Source organism: Genypterus blacodes, unplaced genomic scaffold (genome assembly GCF_046128005.1).
Source record: "Genypterus blacodes isolate CSIRO-AG114 ecotype Tasmania unplaced genomic scaffold, CSIRO-AGI_Gbla_v1 ptg000012l_1, whole genome shotgun sequence".
Taxonomy (NCBI): domain Eukaryota; kingdom Metazoa; phylum Chordata; class Actinopteri; order Ophidiiformes; family Ophidiidae; genus Genypterus; species Genypterus blacodes.
In genome coordinates, this window is record NW_027466826.1 from 2,841,357 (window position 1) to 2,864,532 (window position 23,176).

General features: G+C 47.8%; 1 protein-coding gene across 6 annotated transcripts in view; it reads left to right on the forward strand.

Moving 5' to 3' along the window:
- fgfr2 (fibroblast growth factor receptor 2) overlaps nt 1-23,176 on the forward strand; it is a 34,971-nt gene that overhangs the window by 810 nt on the left and 10,985 nt on the right. The window contains exons 2-10 of one of the 6 annotated variants that reach the window (XM_076162616.1): nt 1,934-2,190; nt 8,471-8,728; nt 9,115-9,189; nt 12,846-13,015; nt 14,907-15,030; nt 18,011-18,201; nt 18,463-18,601; nt 21,364-21,569; nt 22,172-22,311. In XM_076162616.1, coding sequence (XP_076018731.1) covers nt 2,010-2,190; nt 8,471-8,728; nt 9,115-9,189; nt 12,846-13,015; nt 14,907-15,030; nt 18,011-18,201; nt 18,463-18,601; nt 21,364-21,569; nt 22,172-22,311 — 1,484 coding nt within the window. In that variant the 5' untranslated portion in view covers nt 1,934-2,009. Of the gene's footprint in view, nt 1-1,933; nt 2,191-8,470; nt 8,729-9,114; nt 9,190-12,845; nt 13,016-14,906; nt 15,031-18,010; nt 18,202-18,462; nt 18,602-19,369; nt 19,515-21,363; nt 21,570-22,171; nt 22,312-23,176 lie in introns of all 6 variants that reach the window. The other 5 variants (XM_076162625.1, XM_076162601.1, XM_076162609.1 and 2 more) reach the window with 5 other exon arrangements.

Consider the following 23,176-nt stretch of genomic DNA (forward strand, 5'->3'; position numbering starts at 1 on the left):
CGTGCGAATTTCGAAGAGATTTCTGTAAAAGTGTGCAACGAATGACGTCTCAAATTCTTAAAAGGAGTAATCTGCTTGAATTCAAACACAACCCTGTCTGTGTCATGTTTGATTAGAACATTTTTAGTGATCTTTAATTGAAGTGAATGTTTACTCACTGTAGCCAGCCCTTATTAAATTAGTGAAGATAAACCGCATCTCCTCTGGTCCCTTTAGGCCCCATTAACAAAGTGTTAAGGTTATTTATGACTTTGCTTCATTTTCTACATTGCATTTATGGTGCCAATTATACCCGTGACCGCAGTTGTTTTTGCACTGCTTGGTGCCGGAGCCCTAAATCACTGAGCGGCTCCAAACGAGGCTCCATTGTAGAAAAGCCAACTGATTTGAATCTCAATAGGGATTCAATCAGCGCCAAGAAATTTCATTCAAAGCCGCTTTCAAAAAGAACTAAACAAGGCTGCGATCGAGTATGAACCACAAACTCTCATGTGTTCTAATGTCGTGTGGAGAGAAACACACAAATATACACGTGTGGAAATATCAGATCAAACTCTTATTCATGTTGATTTGGAGGTTCAACTTTTGTGTTTTAAAAACGTGTAAATTGTCGTGATGCTTATTTCTTGTCGATATTAGTGATTATTCCTCTTGTTTGAAGTTGTCAGGCAGCGCTAATTGCTGATTGGTGCGTTTTTTTTTAAATCTGTTTACAGCCTGTTAATAATTTATAAATCTCAGCTGTCACTATAAGTAGTTTCCCTCATTACAAAATCCGAGCTTGTGGATCTTTCCTCTGCGCGCCGTAAACATCCATCCGTCCGTCCGTCCCCAGCGCCCTGTGTGCGCCCCTGGGTGCCAATGAAAGAGATGCATCCATGCATCCGATATGCTTTGGTTACATTACATATATCTCCCCCCTGTTTAAAACAAATAAACAACCGATCGATGTGTCCAGCTGGAGCAGAAGGAAGATCAGGGAACCGTGACTTCACCCCCCAAAACCTCCAGAGACTTCCAGCGGGCTTCGACCGCAGATGTCTAAAGGCTCAATAGATCCGCCAACATTGCACTATTGTATTTCACTCAAAGACTCTTTGGTTTCGTAATCAAGTCAGTCTAAATAGGAAATGCGATAAGAGCTCCTGACGAGGACGATTGACACAATTGCGGCAACGCTCAACAAGTCTGGCGCATCTGTTGCTCACGAGAATAAACCAACAACCCCCTACTGTTACTATAACGACCGATCTTCTGTCAGTCTTTACCAAGGATATAAGTTATGTCCAATAATGTCAGAATAGATGTCATGATCAGTTTTGAAGGAAGCAAACAGAGCAAAAATGGTATAGATCTTTGCTTATATGTTGAAATGTGAGGAGATTCAAATATTACATTCGAGTTTAATCCGCTTAATTGTGCCTCCAGAATCAAGTATGCATTAAAGGCCACTTAAACCTGAAGCCACAGAGTCCTATAGAGAGCTGGATTTATAGGCAGGTTTCAGTTTATAGGCGTGTTTAAAACACATCATCCATACGCTTTACAGATGAGAAGCAAAGATGCAGAGTGTGTGTGTGTGCGCCTGCCTCAGAGCTTCGGTATGCCTGTGGCACGGCTTGTTTGACAGCATTTTGGGAGCATGGACACTGTCTCTGTCTCTGTGTCACACTCTGTCTGTATAAGTGTGTTAGTCTGTGTTATTGGGTCCAAAAGGAATCAAAACAAGTGGGAAAAGGCGTAGCTTTTTGCAGGGTTTGTTAAAATGAGTGTGATGGCGTCCCACTTATGTTTGTTTGTTGTTTCTCCCCTCTTGCTGCCTCTGTGTTCACACTTCACTCCAACTTCTCTCTGTCTCTTCCATCATCACCCCCTTGACACCTTCCTGTCCTCTGTCTCTCTCTCCCTCTCTCTCTCTCTCTCTCTCCTTCAGCCCAGGTGAGCGGGTGAATTCCAGTGAGTGACAGGCCGACCCAGGTAGCAGTTGATGGTTGGGCGGACTCCCCCAGATGGGATCAGTGTCCAGGGGGAGGTGGAGAAGGGGGGTATGGGGAGCGTTGGCCCCCACTAACGGGATGGCCTCGTGGGCCTGGCTGCTGGCCGCCATCCTGCTGTCCCTGCTGACTGTCAGCGTGGCCCGGCCGCCTCTCACCGCCACCAAGGAGGAGGAGACCACGCTGGAACCTGAGGGTAAGCAGCAGGGGTCGGTTTGGGTGGGGTTGGGGTTCGGGGAGGGTGACAGCCTGGGAGGTGCAGCAGGGTGAGGAACCATTTGCTGATCTTGTTTTTAGAGAGCAGGTCAACTTTTTCAGGTTTATTTTCTCCTTCAAACTTGACTTTTCCCTTATATTCCCGTCAGATTGATTGTCCTTTCTATTGTCGGATCAGCACAACATATGAATGGATTTCTCACAAGATTTTATGAGGAATAGAATAAAGAACTAACTGTGCACGTTGCTGCTGAGATGTGTGGATCTACACTCCATTGTTTTCTCTCGCTGATGCCTGTGTTAGTTTAGGACACTCCTGAGTGTTAAAGGCAGGTTTGTGACCCCATGCTGGAGGACAAGGGAGGGTTGTGAAGGAGGGTGGGACAGTGTTTATGCTGGCATGGCTCTCATACCCTGCTTGCCTGGAAAGAAAGCACGAGAGAGAGAGAGAGAGAGAGAGAGAGAGAGAGAGAGGGAGGAAAAGGGAGAGCAGGATCCAGAGCTTTGAGTTTGGCTTTGTTTTGGGTTTAGGATCCCTTTCTGGAAAGTTTGTGAATCATACTAAGTCATTAAAGTAACTTTTGAGATACATTCTGGGTTTGCTAACGACTTTCTTCTATAGCCCAGAATCCATGTCTTCTTGTTATTGGAGACATGTCCGTGTCTCCTGTCTCAGTCTGGTCAGAGACGAGCTAATTAGAGTTGTTGTGATGGATGGTAAAGTCACATTCCTCAGGCTTTTGTTCCCAGGCTTTAATCAGCATGCTAATTCTAAGTTGGGGCAACAGCAGAGCATCACTTTTTTGACCCACCTCCCCCGTCTCCTTGTCCACGCCCACACACACACACACACACAGACAGACCTTGCCTTGTTTTGCCCTTTGGCCTAGAGGTCAGGTATCGCTCTTACCTTACCTTAATGAGAGGCTGCCTGAGCTCTCCTCTGTTGTTGTTTTTGTTGTCCTGTCTCAGACTGCCTGGCTCCCAGCCGAGGGGTTCAAAGCCCGACATCGCCGGGACACAACGTTAGAGCAGAAGAGGGAAGGCAGAGAGCGAGGGAAAGTTTTCCAGAGTTATACAATCTTCCAGGAAAGTTTTAAGAGGATTTGTGCATATTTGACTTCTCCGCTTCTGGTCTAGATGGGGGAGATTACAGAGAGCATGGGAGCAGTGAAGTCATGTGACTGCTGGCGATTAAGTGGGCTTGACCCAGAGGTCACATGATGAGGGATCAGCAGGGCACAGACGGGGCACTTGGAGATCCCAGGCTGCATATCTGATCGGGAATAAGTTTCACAGCCTTCCATGGCACACGCAGGCCGAGAGCTCTGTGTTCACCTATAGCTGCATGTCATCCAGTCAACTCTGTCACATGTCATCACCTGGACATAGGCGTCACAAAGACAGGTCCCACCCTCTCCGTTCTAATAACCGCCCCCCTGCTGAGACATTTCGTAGCTCTACCCTCCCTGCCCTGCAGCCGCTGTCACACTCCTGCACCATTTGCTGTGGATTCACCCGCTTGCATATCAATGTTGTCTCTCTCTGTAGAGCCCACGCCTGCACCTCTGGTGGCCTTGCTAGTTTGTTTACCCGCGGCTGCAGTAACAGTAGAAGTTGAGCAAGCTCACCAGTTGGACCTCCACAACAGGCCTTTTGTTGTTGGTGTAGCCAGCGTAGTATCTGTGGTATTGTTTGCCTTGTTGGGGCCGCTCTCCGTTTGCGCTGTGATTAAAACGCTCTGACTGCGCTGAAATAACAATGCTATCAAATACAGCAGGTATGCATGGTGTGTGTGTGTCCTTAATGGTCTCTGCTCTGTGGTCTGGGCTTTTGCATAGAATGTTGACTCAATGTGACACCAGGCATGCTGAGTGCAGCCGCCAGAAGTCAGCACATGATTTTGATGTCCTCTCACGCTTCCTGCAGACTTTGTTTACTAAAATGCTTCGATCAGCACAAAGACTAACTGGAGAATAGTTGAGTGGTTAAATAAATAAAGGCTGCGTGTTCAAATAGAGGAGAGAAAAATGTAGAGGGACGTAACTCTAACCACACCATCCTCACAGTGCGTGTGTGTGTGTGTGTTTGTGTGTGTGTGTGAAGGTGGGCTGAGTAGGTTGTAGACTCATTACCTATTTGTAACACTGTGCTATCTACCCAGTAGGAGTGTGGCTGTAAAAGTATAAAAGTGTCAGCTGGCCTGTTAATGACATTGTGTGTGTGTGTGTGTGTGGCAATGACAATGGAACTGAACTCTTTCCCTAAACAAACACAGTGTGTCGTCCTGTAACTGTGTGTCGTCCTGTAATGAATATACGGCCCCTCTCAACAGTGACTTTTATTAGTATGCTGTTGGCTGGTGTTGATCTTCAGCATGTGTGTGTGTGTTTGTGTGTGTGTGTGTGTGTGTGTGTGTGTGTGTGTGCGTACTGGTTGCCTTCCAAATTCCCTGCCTGTTCTCCTCACACCTGTCTGATAAGAGGCAGGAAAGCTGCTACCTGTGCCAGCTGGTGCATCGCAGCTCTGCACGCTGTGGTACATATAGAATCATATCATATAGAATCTATAAGCAAGTCAGCGATAGAGGTATCTGAGCCAGTCATGATGGAGCGAAAATACAGAATAAATATGAATCAAAGAATTAATAAATAAGATCAAGGCAAAGAAGTAGTACATTTCTTGACACAGGCTGCAGCTTTACATCAGAATGTAATGTTACATAAAAGGAAAGTAAATACGTTCGTCTTGATCTTTAAATCATAGTCATGTGATTAGAACAACCTAAGGCTACCCCGAAGGTCAACAGGGCTTAACCCTTGAGTTCCGATGGAGATAAGGGGCACCCAGAGAGTTAAAGAGGTCGCGTAGGGTCCAGGGGAATGCCTTGATGGGAGGTGCTGGGGGGGGAGTTGGGGCAAACCGGAGGGGCTGTTGCCATGGACTCCAGTGGGAGCCAGTTGGTGGAGCAGCTCCTTTTGTCATAAGAAGAGAAAAAAAGCTGAAGGGGGATTTGAATGTGAAAAGATGTTGGACATCAGAAAAGAAGGACAGACAAGAAAAGGGGGGAAAAACTCCTGGGATCTGACTACGTGAGGAGGATACAGAGGGAAGAGGAGAGGAGGAAGAGGGGCAGCGGCGATAATGTGATTTGGCAGTGTGTGTGTGTGTGTGTGTGTGCGTGTGTGTGTGTGTATGTCTGCATGCATGCTGAGTGTGTATCTTCAAAATGGTCGTCTTTACATTTAGTCCGCTTCTCCCATTGTGCAGCGTACAGCAGGGAAGAGATGAAGCAAAGACTGCAGAGCTTCATAAAGATCACTTAGAGATCGTAAAACGCTCGCCCGCTTTGCCAAAATCGCAGCTTGGCTCTCGCTGATGTGACAGACAGACGGGCAGCCGCGGCCTCAAAGAGACATTTGTGAAAATTGGCTTTGCCGCGTTTTGCCGCAGACACATTCAGGCGGTGAGACTAATTATCGTCAGCCGGTGAGGGGGGGTAGGGTGTGAGTGGACAGGGTTTATCCAGGAGAGGGATGAAATGATAGCGGAGGAGGGAGGGAAGATGAGAGAGCGTTTGATATGGAAGTGTGTGTGTGTGTGTGTGTGTGTGAGAAAGAGCGAGATAGAGAGAGAGAGAGAGAGATGCTCCTCCCCTTTTGTGGTGCAGAGCAGGATGAAAAATCTGCAGCAAAACGTTTCACCTCTTCAACTCAGCATGTATCCCTGGACACACTGGACCAAGGTGTGTGTGTGTGTGTGTTTGTGTGTGTGAGTGAGGGTGTGAGAGTGTGTGTGAGTGCCTATAGGACACAGTTTCCCATGAATAATCGGGCACGCTGGAGGTGTCAACAGGTTTGGGAAGGGGTCAGGGTTAGGTCAGCGGGGTCATGGGGTGGGGGGAAGTGCAGGAGAGGGCAAAGAGGAAGAGGAGGTAAGGGAGGGAAGTTGATGGAGGGGGACAGATGGACACAGCAGAGATAAGAGGATGATGAATGACAAACTAACACATGGAGGCTGTTTGTAGAAATAACTTAACCAGCATTTGGAGGGATTCCTTTCCTTTCCTTTCCTTTCCTTTCCTTTCCTTTCCTTTCCTTTCCTTTCCTTTCCTTTCCTTTCCTTTCCTTTCCTTTCCCCTCTCCCCTCCTGTCCTTTCCCCCTGTCTCCTCATTGTATATCTGTGTGAATGCTGCATGCTCAGTTCCCCTCCCCTTCCTCTTACACAATGTGTGTGTGTGTGTGTGTGTGTGTGTGTATGCGTGTGTATGTGTGGTAGATGCTGGCAGCCTGCATGTGTATATTCCCGCCTATGTGTGTGTGTGTGTGTGTGTGTGTTGCAGGTGTTGGCCCTACCTGCTAGCTGTTATACAAGTCTGCTTCTATTAAACAACACAGCAAATGATGCAATCAGTAATAATGGTGACATGAATGCAGCGGTGTAAAAACAAAGGCAGCGTTCCCATCAATCAATGCAGGAGCTCCACACGAGCCCACACACACTCCCACCTGACCGGTGAGGTAGGAGTTAATTATTTCCGGAGCATAAAGACGATACAGGATCTCTACCTGCGTGTCTGTCTGCCCAGGGGGAACGTTTAGAGGCTCGCTCCGTCCGCTGGCCCGCGGCAGAATGACTTTCCCTTCCTGTCGAGTCTTGGTTAGTGTTTGTGTGTGTGGATGTGTGTGTGATATACACACCCCGTGTATGACAAATGTAATGGGGGTGGAATGTTTTTGGAGAGGTGTGCTAAGGTACAGGAAGGCTGCTGTCTCTGTAATTATCACCATCAGCCCTCAGCCAAACATATACCTCAATCACTGCTGCTGCTGCTGCCTCTCACAGCATCTTGATCCAGCTCCACACACACACACACACACACACACACACACACACGCACACACACGCACACGCACGCACACACACACACACACACACACACACACACACACACACACACGCACGCACACACACGCACACACACACACACACACACACACGCACACACACGCACACACACGCACACACACGCACACACACACACACACACACACACACACATTCCACACATACGTTTTTGCGTCGCAGTAACAATGCAGTAAAAAGCACAACTGCCAGTTCTGAAGTGTGGAGCCTGTGTTTGGGCTGCAGCGTCCTCACAGCCTGAAACTGACTGTGATATACTGGACGTTCACCCAAACAACAGGCACACTCCTCTCCACACAGTTGTACAAGTCAGAGGACTTTGTGTACACACACACGGGCGCACACACAGACGCAGGCGGACTTGGAGTTTCTCCCAGAGCTGAAGGTTTTATGCACTTTGGAGCGTAGCTGTGTTTCTCTGTCCCTGTGCGCGGGGTGAAACTAGATTCTCCATTGCGGTGTTACGCGAAGGAACACGAGAGATGGAAAACAGAAAGAGTCGGGCTGCGGTCGAGGTCAAGGGATGTTGAAGCTTTTAGGGCGCACGCTCAAAAACAAGAGAGGAGCCAAAACGAGACCCCCGCACATCCCTCCACCCCCGCTCCCCCCCCCGCTCCCTCCCCTCACCTCCTACCTGACAACCACTTCCGTTCCTGGACTTTTCCGCCTGCTTTCCTTTCTGATGGGCAGACGTGCTGGATTTTATTACCTTTTTTAGGCTGCGGCGATCTATCTATCCTGCTCCTACTCACACACACACACACACACACACACACACACACACACACTGGCTGCTTGGCATCTGTGCTGAACGGGAGTTATGTTGGTGGGGAGGCTGTCTGTCACAACGACATTCAATTCTCACCTGCTCGTAACAGCATTGATTTTTTTTGGGGTTGTTTTCTCTCTACACACACACACACACACACACACACACACACACACACACACACACACACACACACACGCTACTGTGGCTGTGACTTGCATGCTCTGAATCTGTAAACACCAATCACACTTTACACTTGATAACCGACGCGTGGTGTTTCCCAAGGGCTCCATTTCAGGTGACTGACTGGGGAGTTTGTGATAATGACATTTTGGTGTGTTTTGTACAGAATGGGCCTCTTCTCTGTATTGCTCCTCCTGCTGCATAAGTTGATTTAAGTGCATCCATTTGGGTTTCATGTGGTGTTTGTGTTTCTTACACTCTGGCTTGTTTCTTCCTCTCCCACCTCTCTCCTTTCCTCTTCCTCCTTCTTATGCACCCTCTTCCTCCTCTTAATCCTCCCCTTCAACCCCACCCCACCCCTCCACCCCACTCGCTCTGCAGAGGCGCCGAACAAATACCAAATTTCAAAGCCCACGGTGTGCTCATTGCACCCGGGGGAGGTGCTGAAGCTGAGCTGCCCTCTGCCGGCGACGGGGACCATCACCTGGACCAAAGATGGCAGCTCTCTGGGCACCAACAACCGCACTCTGATAGAGCAGGAGGTGCTGCAGATCAGTGATGCCACGCCCAAGGACTCGGGCCTGTACGCGTGCACCAGCGTGGGCAAAGACACGGTCTGCTTCATAGTGAATGTCACAGGTGAGTCAGGGCTCGGACAGGACAGGACAGGACAAGACAAGACAGGACAGGGAGACGTCAAAACTTTGAGAAAAAGGAAACTGGTTGAGTCCAGAAAGTAGCCATGGAGTGGATGCGGTCAGACAGATCATGGGAAGGGAAATTTGTGTTCCTCTGACGTCCAGTGAGTGTGTGTGTGTCCCCAGAATGTCCAGCAACTACAATAGGAGAGCTGATTTCCTCATTTATTATGAAGCGTTATTTTTCTCGGATGACAGCATGCATCTGTGTGTGTGCAAATGCCCACGTTAAACGTTCATGCAATATGCGTGCCAGGGTGTGTGTGCGTGCATGTTCATACGCCCCCCAGCAGAGAGGGCGGCAGTAACCGTGGTGACTCTGTGCAGATGCCATCTCGTCGGGGGATGACGAGGACGATACGGAGCGATCGGAGGACACGGGAGCGGACGGAGAGCAGATAAGTAAGTGTGGGAGGACGAAAGGAGGGATGAAGGAAGTAGTAAAGCACGGCCTCTCCTCAGTGCAGTCCCTCTTGAGCAAGGCACCGCTCACTGCACACGCATGCTTCTTTTGTTACATTTTTAATAAAAGAAGTCATCATGTCACACTCCCAGGAGCGACACATATTTTTCGGGACCGTCCCACAGAGGGGTTATTTTTAAATAATTAAAGATAATAGAGATAGAATCAGCAGCAAATAAATCATACATTATAATTTGTAAACACGTTTGGGACATGCAAAATTAATGACGAAAACTTAACAATTAAAAAGTTGTGTGTTCCTCCCCTCGGCCAGAACCTTTGGCTGCTTTGAATCTTCGGCTGCTCTGTTAAATTATGATCCTTTCCCGAATGTTTTAGATTGGAATTCTGATTGCAAGAGACCATTAAACATTTCCAAAGCCTGAATCCATAAACTTTGTAATCTGCTGAGCTCTGTCAGTGTATATTATCACATTGAGACACAGAGTTTATGATTAAAGCAGGAGACAAAGCGAAATGCTCCATATTCTTTTGGATTGAGACGGACAAAAGCTGCTTAACACTCATGTCAGCTCCTCCTACACCCAAATCCACACTTTTCTACACCTTAGCATTCCTGTCTCGGCCCATACTGTGAGGTTTGGTGTATTCATGTATGTGTGTGTGTGTGTGCGTGCGTACATGCATGGGCGGGCATGAGTGTGTGTGTGTGCGTGTCTCCCGGGCGAAATGCTCCAGGGAATACAGAGATTCCTTACATTCTTTGCTAGCGTCTCTCAGGTAGTCAGGCCCCATGGAGCCAGGGAGTCAGCTGGGCTCATCCATTATGAAAGACGTCCATCTGGACCCAGTTACCCACCTGATGGGCCTGTGTGTGTGTGTGTGTGTGAGAGTGAGAGTGAGAGAAAGTTTTTACCCAACTTTGGCTTTTTTTCTGTGTGAGTATCTTTGATAGTGATGGTTTTATGTAGCTTGCAATCGCGCACACACACACACACTCACGCACACACACACACACACACACACACACACACACACACACACAGACACACAACATGCATGCAAAAAGGGGTTGAAGTAAAGATGAGGGCTTCCACATCTTGTTAAAATTCTCCACACACATTGCGTCTCACCGTGAGTCCTCCCCCTCTGCTCTGGGTAAAATTCAGCAATTCTGGTGGTTATAAGAAGTTTGAAAACTGTTGCTGTTCTGGCAGTCCACTTGCATTTTCTTACTTGGTTATTGAAAATTCAAAACTGAGATTTATTATTAGAAGAGAGGAGGAAGGAAAGGAGAGGAGAAGAAGACGGGGAGGGGGGGTGGGATCAGTTGGATTAGCACCAACACTTTCTCCTATGGTGGTGTGGAGCCTTGGCCCCGGGCCGGCGACTGGAGAGGGAGAGGGAGGGAGGGGGGGTGGGAGGGAGGGAGGGAGGGGGGTGCTGCGGTGTGGGGCGCAGCGTTATTTTCATAGTGTTTTGAGCTTTTCTGGAACAGTTTGGGACATTGAGTGACCACATGGCAGAGCGCTTTGATTTGACTTTTTTTTACCTGCGGAAGAGGCCGCGAGAACGAGAGAGAGAGAGAGAGAGTCCAGAGGGTTTGTCCAATGTCAACCCCAGGCCAGCGTGATTAGAGGAGACGTGGAGCGGCCTCGGCAGGGATCTGTGAGGGGATGGCTGGGTTTGGGGTGGGGGGGGGGAGGGGCAGAGCTGATGTCATGGTGGAGTTCTGTTGTTCTTGCCACCTCTTTTGTCCCGTTTATGACTTATTACAGTCTTGGACGTTCCTAGTGCGGTTTTAGTGAAATAACTGGCTGGTTTCATGGTTGTGGTGCCGTAGCTTCACAATTTTCTTTTGCCTGAAAACGTTTACTGCTAAAGCAACAAAACCGCAATTTGAGGAAAAGCAGTTTTTCCACTGTCAATCTTGTCCTTCTGGTTTGGTCGACAGTATCAGAAACTGTGGGTTGGCAAATATGAACATTGTGTTTAAGCGTCTCTGCTTCTTCTCCAGTTCTTTGATTTCATGAAACTAAAAAGAATAAATCAAACTATTCCGAAAAACTCCTTGGCTTCCATTGTGCGCGTTGCGAGGATATTGAATTATAACTTGAAATGGTTTTCAAATACTACTTTTGGAAATGAAATTCATTGAACTCTCTGGAGGATCATAGAGAGAAAAAAACACACTCTTGCAGTTAGATAACCTCAGCTCACCCCGGGCCATCTTAGGATAAGGAGTCTTAGGAGCGAGGATCCGGATGCTCGGCACGTTGGGGGGTGGTGGAGGTCGGGGTGGCAGGGGGGGTTAGTGAGAGTTTGGCTTCATCTGGAGGGGTCACCTCGTTTGAAGTGCTGCCCCTCCGGAGCGGGGAGAGCATGGGAAACAGCGCCGCTCACCTTTCATGTCCCAACCTCATCCTCCCAACCCATCTGCCAGTTTGCGGTCAAAGGTCATTCCGTAGAGACAACCTCACGGTGGGCCAGTCTCCACCTAATCTGTCACTGTCTGAGCGCTCCCTGATCGAGAGGCGAACATGCAGAGGAAGAGGCACACAGATACCGTGAGTGAGGGAGAAGAGGAGGCCGACTAAATTTAGTTTGAGCACTTCTTCTGCAGGGAAGAGCTGTTTACTGACTTAACTATCCAAGTATCTTGTCCGGTCGTCCGTGCCAGAGAAAATGAGGGGAGGTGTCTGACAGGACACCTCCCCTCATTTTCTTGTTTTTTGCCAACAGCGGCCTACCAGTCGAATTTCTGCTATTCCCTCTGCTCCTTGTGCTCCTGCAATATGGAGAGGAAATGATGGTGTGGAAGACAGTTCAGATTGTTGTTTGACTTTGAGTTTCTCTTCCCCTCAGAGCCCCCATCTGCTTAGGCAATCACGCTCCCAGGTGCAGCGAGAAAGAAAGGGGCGGGTGGGGGTTTGGGAGGAAAATCCAGCTGACTAAGAGAGAGGAATGGGGGAGAAGGGGGGAACGGGGGGAGCTGAGGAAAACAGGGAAGGTGATAGATTGGGCAACAGCAACAGTTTGTTGGCGATAGAAATTGGATGCAAAGCGTGCATTAAGTACGTCTACTTCTTTGGCAAACGTGACGTTGTTTTCTCCCGTGACGGCACATAATGATTTTCCAAGAGTGATAAGCATCCCAGACCCTGCCATCCATATCTAGCCAAGTGACAGATAAACAGGCTAGCTATAGTAATTGGAGGAAGTGGAGGGAGAAAAAAGCTGCTAAGTGGAATGACATGAAATTGAATGTGATGGTCTAGTTACCATCTTGGCAACGCCCAAGCACATTCTCCCCTTAGAGGTGATGTTTCTTCCCCCCCCCCTGCAACACTCCGCCGAGCATACAGGGAAAGTGTGTGTTTTTGTTTAAGTGTGCTAGTGCAGAGCTCTGGATTGTGTTATGCAGATGGTGGGTCGGTCTGGGGGGGGGGGGGATTCAGGGGGAGTGATCTTTGGGAGTGTCAGTGAAGGTCCAGGCCCCTCTGCAGTCACGCTTCTCTGTATATCTGCACTGGCCAGACCGACGCTGTTAAGTTAAAGCGTTAAAATGCTCCATACGTGATTTGGAATCCCCACCCTGACTGACTGAATATCAACTGCTCTCTGGTGTGTGCAGGCGCTCCGTATTGGACCTCGTCGGCAAAGATGGAGAAGAAGCTGCATGCGGTGCCAGCTGCCAACACAGTCAAGTTCCGCTGTGCTGCAGGAGGCAACCCCCGGCCCAAGCTGCGCTGGCTTAAAAACAGCAGGCCTTTCCGCCAAGAGGATCGCATGGGAGGATATAAGGTAGGACAAACAGCAATAAATCAGCAATAAATCACTCTTTTTATCACCATCATGTCAAGTGGCAGCCTTCTCTTGTACTTTTCTACTTTCCAGCTCTTTCCTATTTCTTGCCACTGTATGAATGTGTTTACCAGAGGAGTCTAGTTAGCCGCTTGCTCGCCGCTCTTTCCAAGCGTTCCGTCCGTCCCTTTCCTTTCCCCCCTTTTCCACCCTTCACTGGACAGAGAAGGAGAGAGGAGAGGAGAGGAGACAGAGGAAAGGAGGGCAGAGCTTCTGGTGTGAAATTGGAATTGCTCATCCGTGTGCCTCCTCTCTCCGGGATACTTTACAGAGCCTCTCCCCGTAACCCGAAGTGGTTCCTTACCTCCAACAATTAGAAACCCAAGCCTGGGATGTAAGGGTTAAATGCACCTAAGACAGTAATGTACAGAGATAGTTGGTAGCGTCAGGGTTGAAATGAGTTGAGATGAGAATGAGGTAACTCAATCAGGGAGAACAGGTCCCACTGGCTTTGGCTGGAGAATAGTATGTGATTCCATTGTTACGAAATGTGTACGAGTGATTCACAAACACAATCGCTGAGCAGGTTAAAGATTAAAGGAACTCTGAAGGAGCTGCAACTCGCTGACTTACACATTCTGCAAAGTTGTAGTGAACCGAGCACGTAAAGTTTCCTCAATCTAGACTGAATTTACATTTCCGGGTCGTCATTGTACAGACAACAGAGTTTTGAAATGAGTCTTTGAGAGAATTCACGGAGGCGGAACGTGTGTGTGTGTGTGTGTGTGTGTGTGTGTGTGTGTGTGTGTGATGTGATGTGAGGCTCTGGGTTAATGGCTGATGCTTTATGAGGAAACGTCTGTGTCAGGAAGTTTTAACCACAGATTATGTTGATGTAGCTGCTAATGTCGCTCCCCTTTGGCTCGTGGCAAACTAATTACAGCCAACACAGAAAAAAAATGCCCTGACGATAACGATGTGACGGAAACGAGCCTGTCACATTTACTGGATAGCTCACGTCTCTTTTTTTTCGTCAACAAACGGACAAAGGCCGTACCTGAGCCCAACCCTGTGGCATAATCTCTCTATTGTTGAAATGTAGGCCTGTAAAGCAGAGGCTACAGTCTCCATGCACTGTGGAGACGGAAACGCTATTGTTAGCTCACACCTGTGGCTTCCACACGCAGGATGGAACCATTTCTGTAAATAATTTTGAATAACTGTGTATCTGAAACCAGACGAGGAGGGCGCGGCTTACGACTTAACATAACACCGAGCGCCGTAAGGATTAAGGAAAGGATCTCAGACGCTGTGTATTGCTTTACTTTTGTCTATCTTCCTCCTGACTGCCTGACGACTCTCCCTTAGGGGGATCCTTAAGATTTACTGTATTCTAATGTTACCTTTTCAGCACAAGGTCACTGAAAAATAATAAATAAGAAGTAGACAGAATAAAGAGAGTATCCTGATGTGGCTGAGTCATCGTGTGGAATCAGCCTGTCATCAGCCTCAATATTGTGTTCCAGCACAAGGCAGCACTCTCAGTCCTCCAGAACTACTTGTTCTCTCTCTCTTCGTCTCTCCCTTTCATTCTTCTCTTTTTAATTGAAACCGATTGAGCAGAAAGAGCGTGTTCCTTTTCACTGAAATGACGCGTTGACATAGTCGCCGTTACCTGCTTTTCATCCCGCTCTTGTAATTGTGTCATCAAAGCAAAAGCCGACTCAAGAGAATCCTGGGAAACGTAAAAGTTCAACAGGCAAATGTTACATAGCCTCACTTTAATAGCGTATTTGAAGGCCTCAGCATGCTTCAAAAGAACTGGGCCAGACATGACCGAATGTGATTTATCTGTGTTTATTGAGTGTGTGTTTATTTATGTGTAAACCAGGTGCGTAGCCAGCATTGGACCCTGATCATGGAGAGCGTGGTGCCATCGGACAAGGGGAACTACACCTGTCTGGTCGAGAACGAATACGGAGCCATTAACCACACCTACACCCTGGACGTAGTAGGTCAGTACTATACAAAAACGCACACACAAAGACAAGACGTAAATACATGCACACACACAAGATTTCTGTACAAAGAGGGAGGAATGGAGCGATGATAGCTTGGCCAGTGGGAAGAGTTCCCACAGTGAGGATAGTGTGTAAGTGTGTGTGCAGTTTGATCCCCCAGGTGCACAGTTGTTGCAGGTGTGAGTGAAGGAGCGCTGCCAAGCCTGTGGAAGCTTAACACGCCTGCAGTGTGTGTAAACGGCGTTAACTTACTCTTTGTGTCATTTCTCTAATTTGGTTTAATTTTTATGTATTCAGCGAGGTCTGATCTCACGATGGCATAATGTGTTTATTGCCACCAATTATAGCGCGTGCGTAAAGATGACGCAATCCAGATAGTCTGTCATACTAAATCGACCAAATACTTTTTTAATGTATTCTATAAAACCTTTTGGCAGCCTGGTTTGCCTTTCTTCCATCTGACGTCGGTGGGATAAATCAAACATCTTATTTCCAAACAGGTCAGTGTAAGAGAGGGACTTGGACCAGCGAGCGGACGAGCTGTTGCTCAGTGACATACCTGAGTCACAGAGCATACAGAGTGCTGGGCTCAGCACTGTCACAGCAGGTTCAGACCCAACTCAGTCAACCCCTCACTGTGACCTTTGTAGCTCAGACAGCAAAGAACATTTTTCTGCCCAGTTTGCAGAATCAATAGGCAGCGGGACAACAAGGGGAGTGGGATAAAGATAGAAGAGCACTGTGTGTGTGTGTGTGTGTGTGTGTGTGTGTGTGTGTGTGTGTGTGTGTGTGCGTGCGTGCGTGTGTGTCTGTGCATGCACGCATCTGTGAATACACTGATATTCCCTCTAATTTGATATCAACCTGTCCCCCTTCATTGGACCACAATTCAAGCGAATTACAGTGATCCAGTTATTTCAGACGCACTGGTTCTGTTAGAGCCTGATCAATAATCCACAGATAACCTGGATACTCCTGCAAAGGCCAGACTTAACAAATTCAGCTCGCATGTACATTTATATCCAGGGAAATTAATTCCCTTTGTGTTACTATTGTCCTGTTGTGACCTACTGTAATTACACACTACAGTTTTGATTTGTGTCCCCTTGGTAACAGGGAGTATAATTTTCCCGTATCAGATGGAGATTGAATACTTAAGGGCTTTTGCACAATTGGTGTATCTATGCATAGATGCATACACACTTAATCCCAAAGACTCACTGACATATCAGGCCACACACACACACACACACACACACACACACACACACACACACACACACACACACACACACACACAGAGACATCCACACTCCCCAGCTGAGGCCCCCTGCTCTCTATTAGCTCCAGCTCCCCTTCAGACTGCATATTTCTGTGTTTTGTTGTGTTTTATTACACAGCAGTATATCCCCCCCCCCCCCCTCCCCATATCTGGCTCCATAGCCACTGCCCCCCACAACCTCTTGCTTCATCTTTCTACATTTTAGTAGCATGGAGAGATGGAAGAAAAAGAGGAGAGAGAGAAAGCAGGGGGGACATAGACAGGTAACATCATGTTAATATCAGTCTTTTGGACCTGAATGACCTACAGGATCAGCCATTAAAACCAATTGAAACACGGCCCTTCCAGTTCAAGCTGACTCTCTTAAGAAGTGCGTACACACACACGCACACACACAGACACACACTTCATGTACACACAAACTCCAAACACCCACCGGCCACCACCACGTGACACTTTTGTTGGTATCGCCATGCCATCCTGTGCCATGCTGCTCTCTTCCTGTGCCTCTACCCCTCCCTGACCCTTTGGGCACGACGTGCCAGGCCGCCATGGTAACCAAAGTTCACTGGTCTCGCATGGGACGCCACGGAATGCCTCCGGTCCTTTTTCCTCACGTCTTTGTTTCTGTCCACACCAGCTCCACCATAACACAAATCCACTCATGACTGTATTTATTAACGGATGTGGATTTGAAAGGGGTCACTGCACTTTGATCGCAGCAAAAGATAAAGATTATGCCTCACACGTTCTTGTGGCATCAGAGAGGACGTCGGTGTCTTACACTCAGGGAAAGAGACTGTGAGGATGAGAAGCTAAGAGAGAGATGGAGGGAGGGAAACGGGGGGTGGCATAGAATGTGGAGAGGGAGAGGGAGAAGGTTTGTGTCTCATCTGGTCTGACAGTTTCCGAAAAGATGGAGAAAGACAGGCGGACATATGGAAGAAGCCTCTTTCCCCTCCTTTCCCTCTCCCTTTTTTTTTAACCGTCCTCTCTTAACCCACTACCCTTAATCACACAGTCTCACCCTCTGACCATCCCCCGTGACCCACACCCGACCTTGCATACACACACACACGCACAAATTAATTCAATGCACCTAGCTCAAGGCTTTGTTTTGGAAAGGCAATGCAGCGCTTAGGCTGGGTGATGTCATTGTGTGTGTGTGTAGTGGTGGAAGAGGGTGGATGCTGTCAGTGTGGGGGGTTGGTGGGCTTCTCAGTGTGGTTGTGAAGGCCGAGTTGTGTTTGAAAGAGGGCATTGTTCAACAGGTCTTGCTCTGTTTGGATTCGCGGGCCAAATGTTTGCTTGCAGAAGAATGCAGATAGTTGGAGTTGTGGGGGTGGTATGACTGCGCTTCAATTTCCACCACTGGCACATATTTCTGCTTAACCCCCCTCACTGCGATGTTGTGTTTTTGTTAAAGACTTTCAGAAACCACTCATCCTCCTGCAGGGTTTCTCAGTTCTTTATCTTGAGGAGATAACTCGCCCAGCCTCTTTGTTTTGTGTCAAGCTCCCAAACGCCGCTGAGATAAGAGTGCAGTCATGACCGTACCAGTCAGGGTTGTCGAGGGACTTTCACACCTTTCACACAAAGATCTCCCACTGAAAAGACACAGGAATTCCTCCACATACTCTCCGTTTCGACGCGTGTTCCTCACTGTGTCCTGTGTCTCCCTTCTTTGGACAGAACGGTCCCCTCACCGTCCCATTCTCCAGGCCGGTCTGCCCGCCAACACCACCGTGCAGGTCGGGGAAGACGCCCGCTTTGTCTGCAAAGTCTACAGCGACGCCCAGCCTCATATCCAGTGGCTAAAACACATCATGCAGAACGGCAGTCGTTACGCGCCTGATGGACACCCCTTCGTCCGAGTGCTGAAGGTACAATCCCCCTCCTCAGCTCTTTGAAAAATGTGTATCTTCTTGTTTCAGGTGTATTCCAGTCGTATAGAGGAACTAACTATGACATTTTCTCCTCTATCAAATGATCATCACCGTCTTTCCACAGATTCCCCCGTTGCAGCTCTGTATAGTTGTAGCAGTGAAACATCTCCGTGCCTCTATGTGTGTGTCTTTATGTGTTTGCATGAAATTACATTGGTTTGCCTGATTTGACATGTCTGAGTTTGTGTGGATTTCCAGCGTTCAGGCATTAACAGCTCAGACGTGGAGGTGCTCACCCTCACCAACGTGACCGAGGATGATGCTGGAGAATATACCTGTAAAGTCTCCAATTATATAGGCGAGGCCAACCAGACAGGCTGGCTGACTGTCATCCCAGGTAACCCCTGAGACCTGATCGCTGACCGAACCTCCCCCTTCTCCCCCCCCGGGTGTGGTGTCCTGGGTCTTATCCCTGACCTGGTGTACTGTGGTGGTCCTGCTAGTGGTCTCTTGGTGGTCCTGGGCTTCACACACCTTCTCCACACGTTGTGTTTCAGCTGCTCTGACCGGTAGCCATGGAAGCGCTGACTGGACTTACACATCAACATTGCCACAGCGACCTCTTCACCTTCTCCACATGTCTCTCTCTCTCTCTCTCTCTCTCTCTCTCTCTCTCTCTCTCTCTCTCTCTCTCTCTCTGTCTATGTCTCTCTTCTCTCCTACGAGCTGTGACAAGATGGTGTCTGGTGTGGCGGTGCAGTGCTCTCCATGCTTCTCCTCCCTCTGGCTGTGTGTGCATGTGTCCAGCTCAGTGTAGACTGGGCTGGCATGTATTAGCAGGTCCTTCTTGGTGGTGACGGGAACCTTTTAGGGGTTTTGTATTTCCACATGTCCTGTCGGTACAAGGGTTAACATTTCTGTGTCTGTGTCTGTGAAAACTCCCACAATGCTTTGCTCTAGATACGACCTCAACGATGGATGCCATGCAGCTCTTATTGTTTCTCTCTTGGTGTTGTGGGTTTCAGTTTTTTCATTTTCTCTTCTTCTTCTTCTTCTTCTTTCCTCCTCCCCACCTTTGCTTTCCAACCCTCCCTCCGCCCTCAATTATACACCCTCCCTTTCCTTCTTCCTCTACCATCTCGTCCTCCTTTTCTCCTTCTCCCAGACTGCAGGTGTTAACACCACAGATAAGGAGATAGAAGCTCTCTTCTTGCCCAATGTAACTTTTGAAGATGCTGGGGAGTATACGTGCTTGGCGGGTAATTCTATTGGGATCTCCTATCACACTGCTTGGTTGACGGTGCTTCCAGGTATATATACTCGTATACTGTCTTTTCTTTCCTCTTCCCGCCTCTGTGCATTGTCTAAAATGGTTGGATTATGTCATTTCCATGACCTCTCTGGAAGTCAAGCCCTCCCTCCTGAGTCCAAGGAACACAGTTGAAATATTAGATTACTATGATGTAGCAGCACAGGCAACCACCAACACGATGTAACACAAGAGCAGCAAGCATATATTCTATAATATAATCTGAACTGGCAAGCTGTTGAAAGCTCAGGGCAGATAACAGGGTAGTTTGGCATCAACTTATTATAACTCTGAGACGGAAGTGGAGCTCCCAGAGCAGCTCGAGTGTCTCCAGACTCCAGAGGGAGAGGAGGGCTTGTCTCTCTTTCCTTGTTACATCTCTTTCTTTCTCGTTCGGGGAAAGTCGATCATTGCCACATTGTGGTTCTGTGTTTGCATGTCGAAGAAATCTGTTTCTCTGCAGTCGAGGCATGTGTTTCACGTATGCCCCGTAACTGACTGCCTACTCCCTCCACCTCAAATTTCTTCCCCCCTTTTCCTGGCTCTGATAATTGGCTACTTTAAAGGTCCTTATTTCTCCTTGAAATAAAGATCGAAAGGTAAAGCTCGACATTTGCCTCAAGTCGGCTTGACTTTCTCAATTATCAGGGCCAACCATCTCTATCTAAACACAGGCATGTGAACGTTTGTTCGTTTGTGTGATGTGTATGTATGTATGGATGTGTACGTATGTATGTGTTTCCATTCATCACTTCTGTTTTATCCTCTTAAAGTCCTTGGCTGTATGTCTGACTTGTAATTATGCATACCAGAGGACCGAAAACATAAAAGTTGCGGCCGCGTCTGCAGTCGACTCCAGGCTAAACAGATGAATGTTTCTGCTTAAGTTGCAGCTGAAAGTCAGGAATTCACTTTCATTCAGAGTGGGCACGATGTCAAGGCATTGAATGCGATCGATGAGAATACTGAACTCCTTATTGTGAACCAGACAAGTATCAATTCCACTTTAATGGTGAAACAAGATAATAGTTTTGTTTTGTCTCTAAACAATTCAGCGCGATGATCACAGGCAGCCTTTTTCCTTCAGGAGTAATATGTAATATTTATTGCCCTTGATGTGCTCTTTCTGCATTCATGGCGCCTGCAAGGCTGCAGCAAACGAGCACGCTGTGGTTTTTGGACCCGCGGATCGCAGGCACGCTGGAGAAAAGTTCCTACAAGAAGTTTCACCCCCAGCTGACTGACTGGCTGCTTAGTGGGCCGACAATTCTGCACAAGGGCCTTGTTTGTGGTGGAGAGCTATGCATTATGGAACAGCCCATTCATATAGTACTTGCACACACACGCACACACACACATTTCCTCGACAGGAAGTTCACAGCACATACAACCACGGACCAAGGACACCGCTCCCCCTTGTTTAAACTCTGAAGCGAAGCGCTATTGTTCCGGCACTCGTGGGTGTGTGTTTGTATGAATGCTCGCGTGTCTCCTATATTAGCACAGAATGCAGGCATACGCAGCCTCGCTTGTGTGCCGACTGGGTTCAGATTTACAATCTGTTCAGACGTCTTAGCCGCATGCAACACTATTTAGTAAGAGAAACAGAGTAGGCGTGCGGTATCCTGGGAAAGATAGAGGAGAATGCTACAAAATCATTTCTGTTTGCTTTGCTTGCCCTTGGTGATTACATTTACGCATGAGTCATCTCCAGAGCATCTGTGTCTGTTCTTGTCTGTCTGTGTTTATTCATGAGTGTGTGCGCGACCGTGCCTGTGTGTGTGTGTCACATTGAGATATACCTTTCCCTGCCTGACCATCATATCGTCACTCCCCCTTCCTCTCCTCAGCCACCAACGAGGGGCCAATCACAGGGCCCGTGACCCCCGATTATGTGGAGATCGCCATTTACTGCGTGGGCGTCTTCCTCATCGCCTGCATGGTGGTCATTGTGGTGGTGTGCCGTATGAGGAACACTGCAAAGAAGCCTGACTTTGGGGGTCAGCCGGCGGTTCACAAACTCAGCAAGCAGATACCTCTGCGGCGCCAGGTAACAGAAAGTAGATAAAGAGTTCTAAAGGCATCTAACACGACTAGAGGAGCAAAAAACAACTACACAACAAATTTCAAACTCTAAAATAAACATTTCATAGCATGGAGTACCATCGTATCCATTCCTAGTTACAAGGAATGAAGTCTACACTTAGACACATAGAACCACTGCCAGTGTTTTTCTGTGTGTTAGCATAACTTTGCTCCCAAGGGAAACCAAACCGTGCTCTCTACAAGGTAAGTGTTAATTCTACAGAGAGACTGATGCCTGTGTCAAGGTAAGGTTAGGGCGGAGAGAGGTGAGAGGAGCCCTGGAGACTTTGGGGAGGTGGGATGATGAAGACGTGCATCAAAATGTTATCTTTAGAATGGCTAATGTTCCAACAGTGTTAATGGTAATGTCATGTTTTGTAGTTTTGCATTAGATATACAAGTAGGAAACCAGCTTCGGTGAAATTGTTGCTTGTGTTCTTTTAAACGACACATTGTACCACACACACACACCTGCACTCAAACACTTGATGCGCTCTCCTCTAGCAACAGCATGCCTTAGTACTTAACTGAACCTAGACAGGGGTGATCAGCCATTCCCTTTTTTCCATGCAGGTGTCCGCTGACTCCAGCTCCTCCATGAACTCTAGCACACCGCTGGTCCGCATCACCACACGCCGCAGCTCTGCCCACGATGATCCCATCCCAGAGTACGACCTTCCCGAAGACCCGCGCTGGGAGTTTTCCCGAGACAGGTGAGTGACATATGCTTTCCAGTGTAGGGGTGTCTGGTGACAATCAGGCCTGTATTCAATTAGATTTTACCTAATGAACCTAATTCCAAAAAACTCAAAATGATGGCAGATTAATCATGATAGATTCAGTGTTTGATGGATATGATTGGCATTATAGATACAAACCATCACCTAATCTTAATAGCAAGTCTGAATATTTTACTCTTTGCAAAATGCATCATTATTTTAATGGAATCTAACTCTGCCATAAAAATTGTAAAAGCCTTGAAAGTGCTGAACTGCTATTTTGTGTCACAATAACCTGCACATAGAGAACGTTTGACAGTATTTATGGTAATATTCTGTACTACACCCTTGTCCTCAACACCATTACATCTACAGTATCTTAGTGTAACAGGGTGTTTACCGTAGCAGGTAATGCCTAGTTTATCACACTGACTGATTGTATCTCAGCTGCTAAATGATCAGATAACTATCTTCTTCTGTCTGAGGTTTCCATTAACATTGATTGACAGCAGTTGATAATGACCAATAGGTGAATAATAGCTGTGATGGGTGTGATGATGGTTGGTGATTTATCTGCTCGTGCTGTAGTGGAATGACCTGAACTTGGCATCTCAACATTCGCAATGCTGCATCACTGTCCCACACTCACACACATGCTACTGATGGTAAAAAGCGACACCGTGCTAATTAGTGGTTAGCAGAAGGGCTTTGCTCACAGCTTTCATCTGCATGTTTGGGCTAGAAGTGTCTGCTCGGTTTCATACCAAAGGAATTAACGCTGCTGAGGCCTCCATTCGTCACAGTCACAGAGGCCAGCAGGAACGTTTGGTTGGATTTATTAGGGCAGCAAAGGTTATAG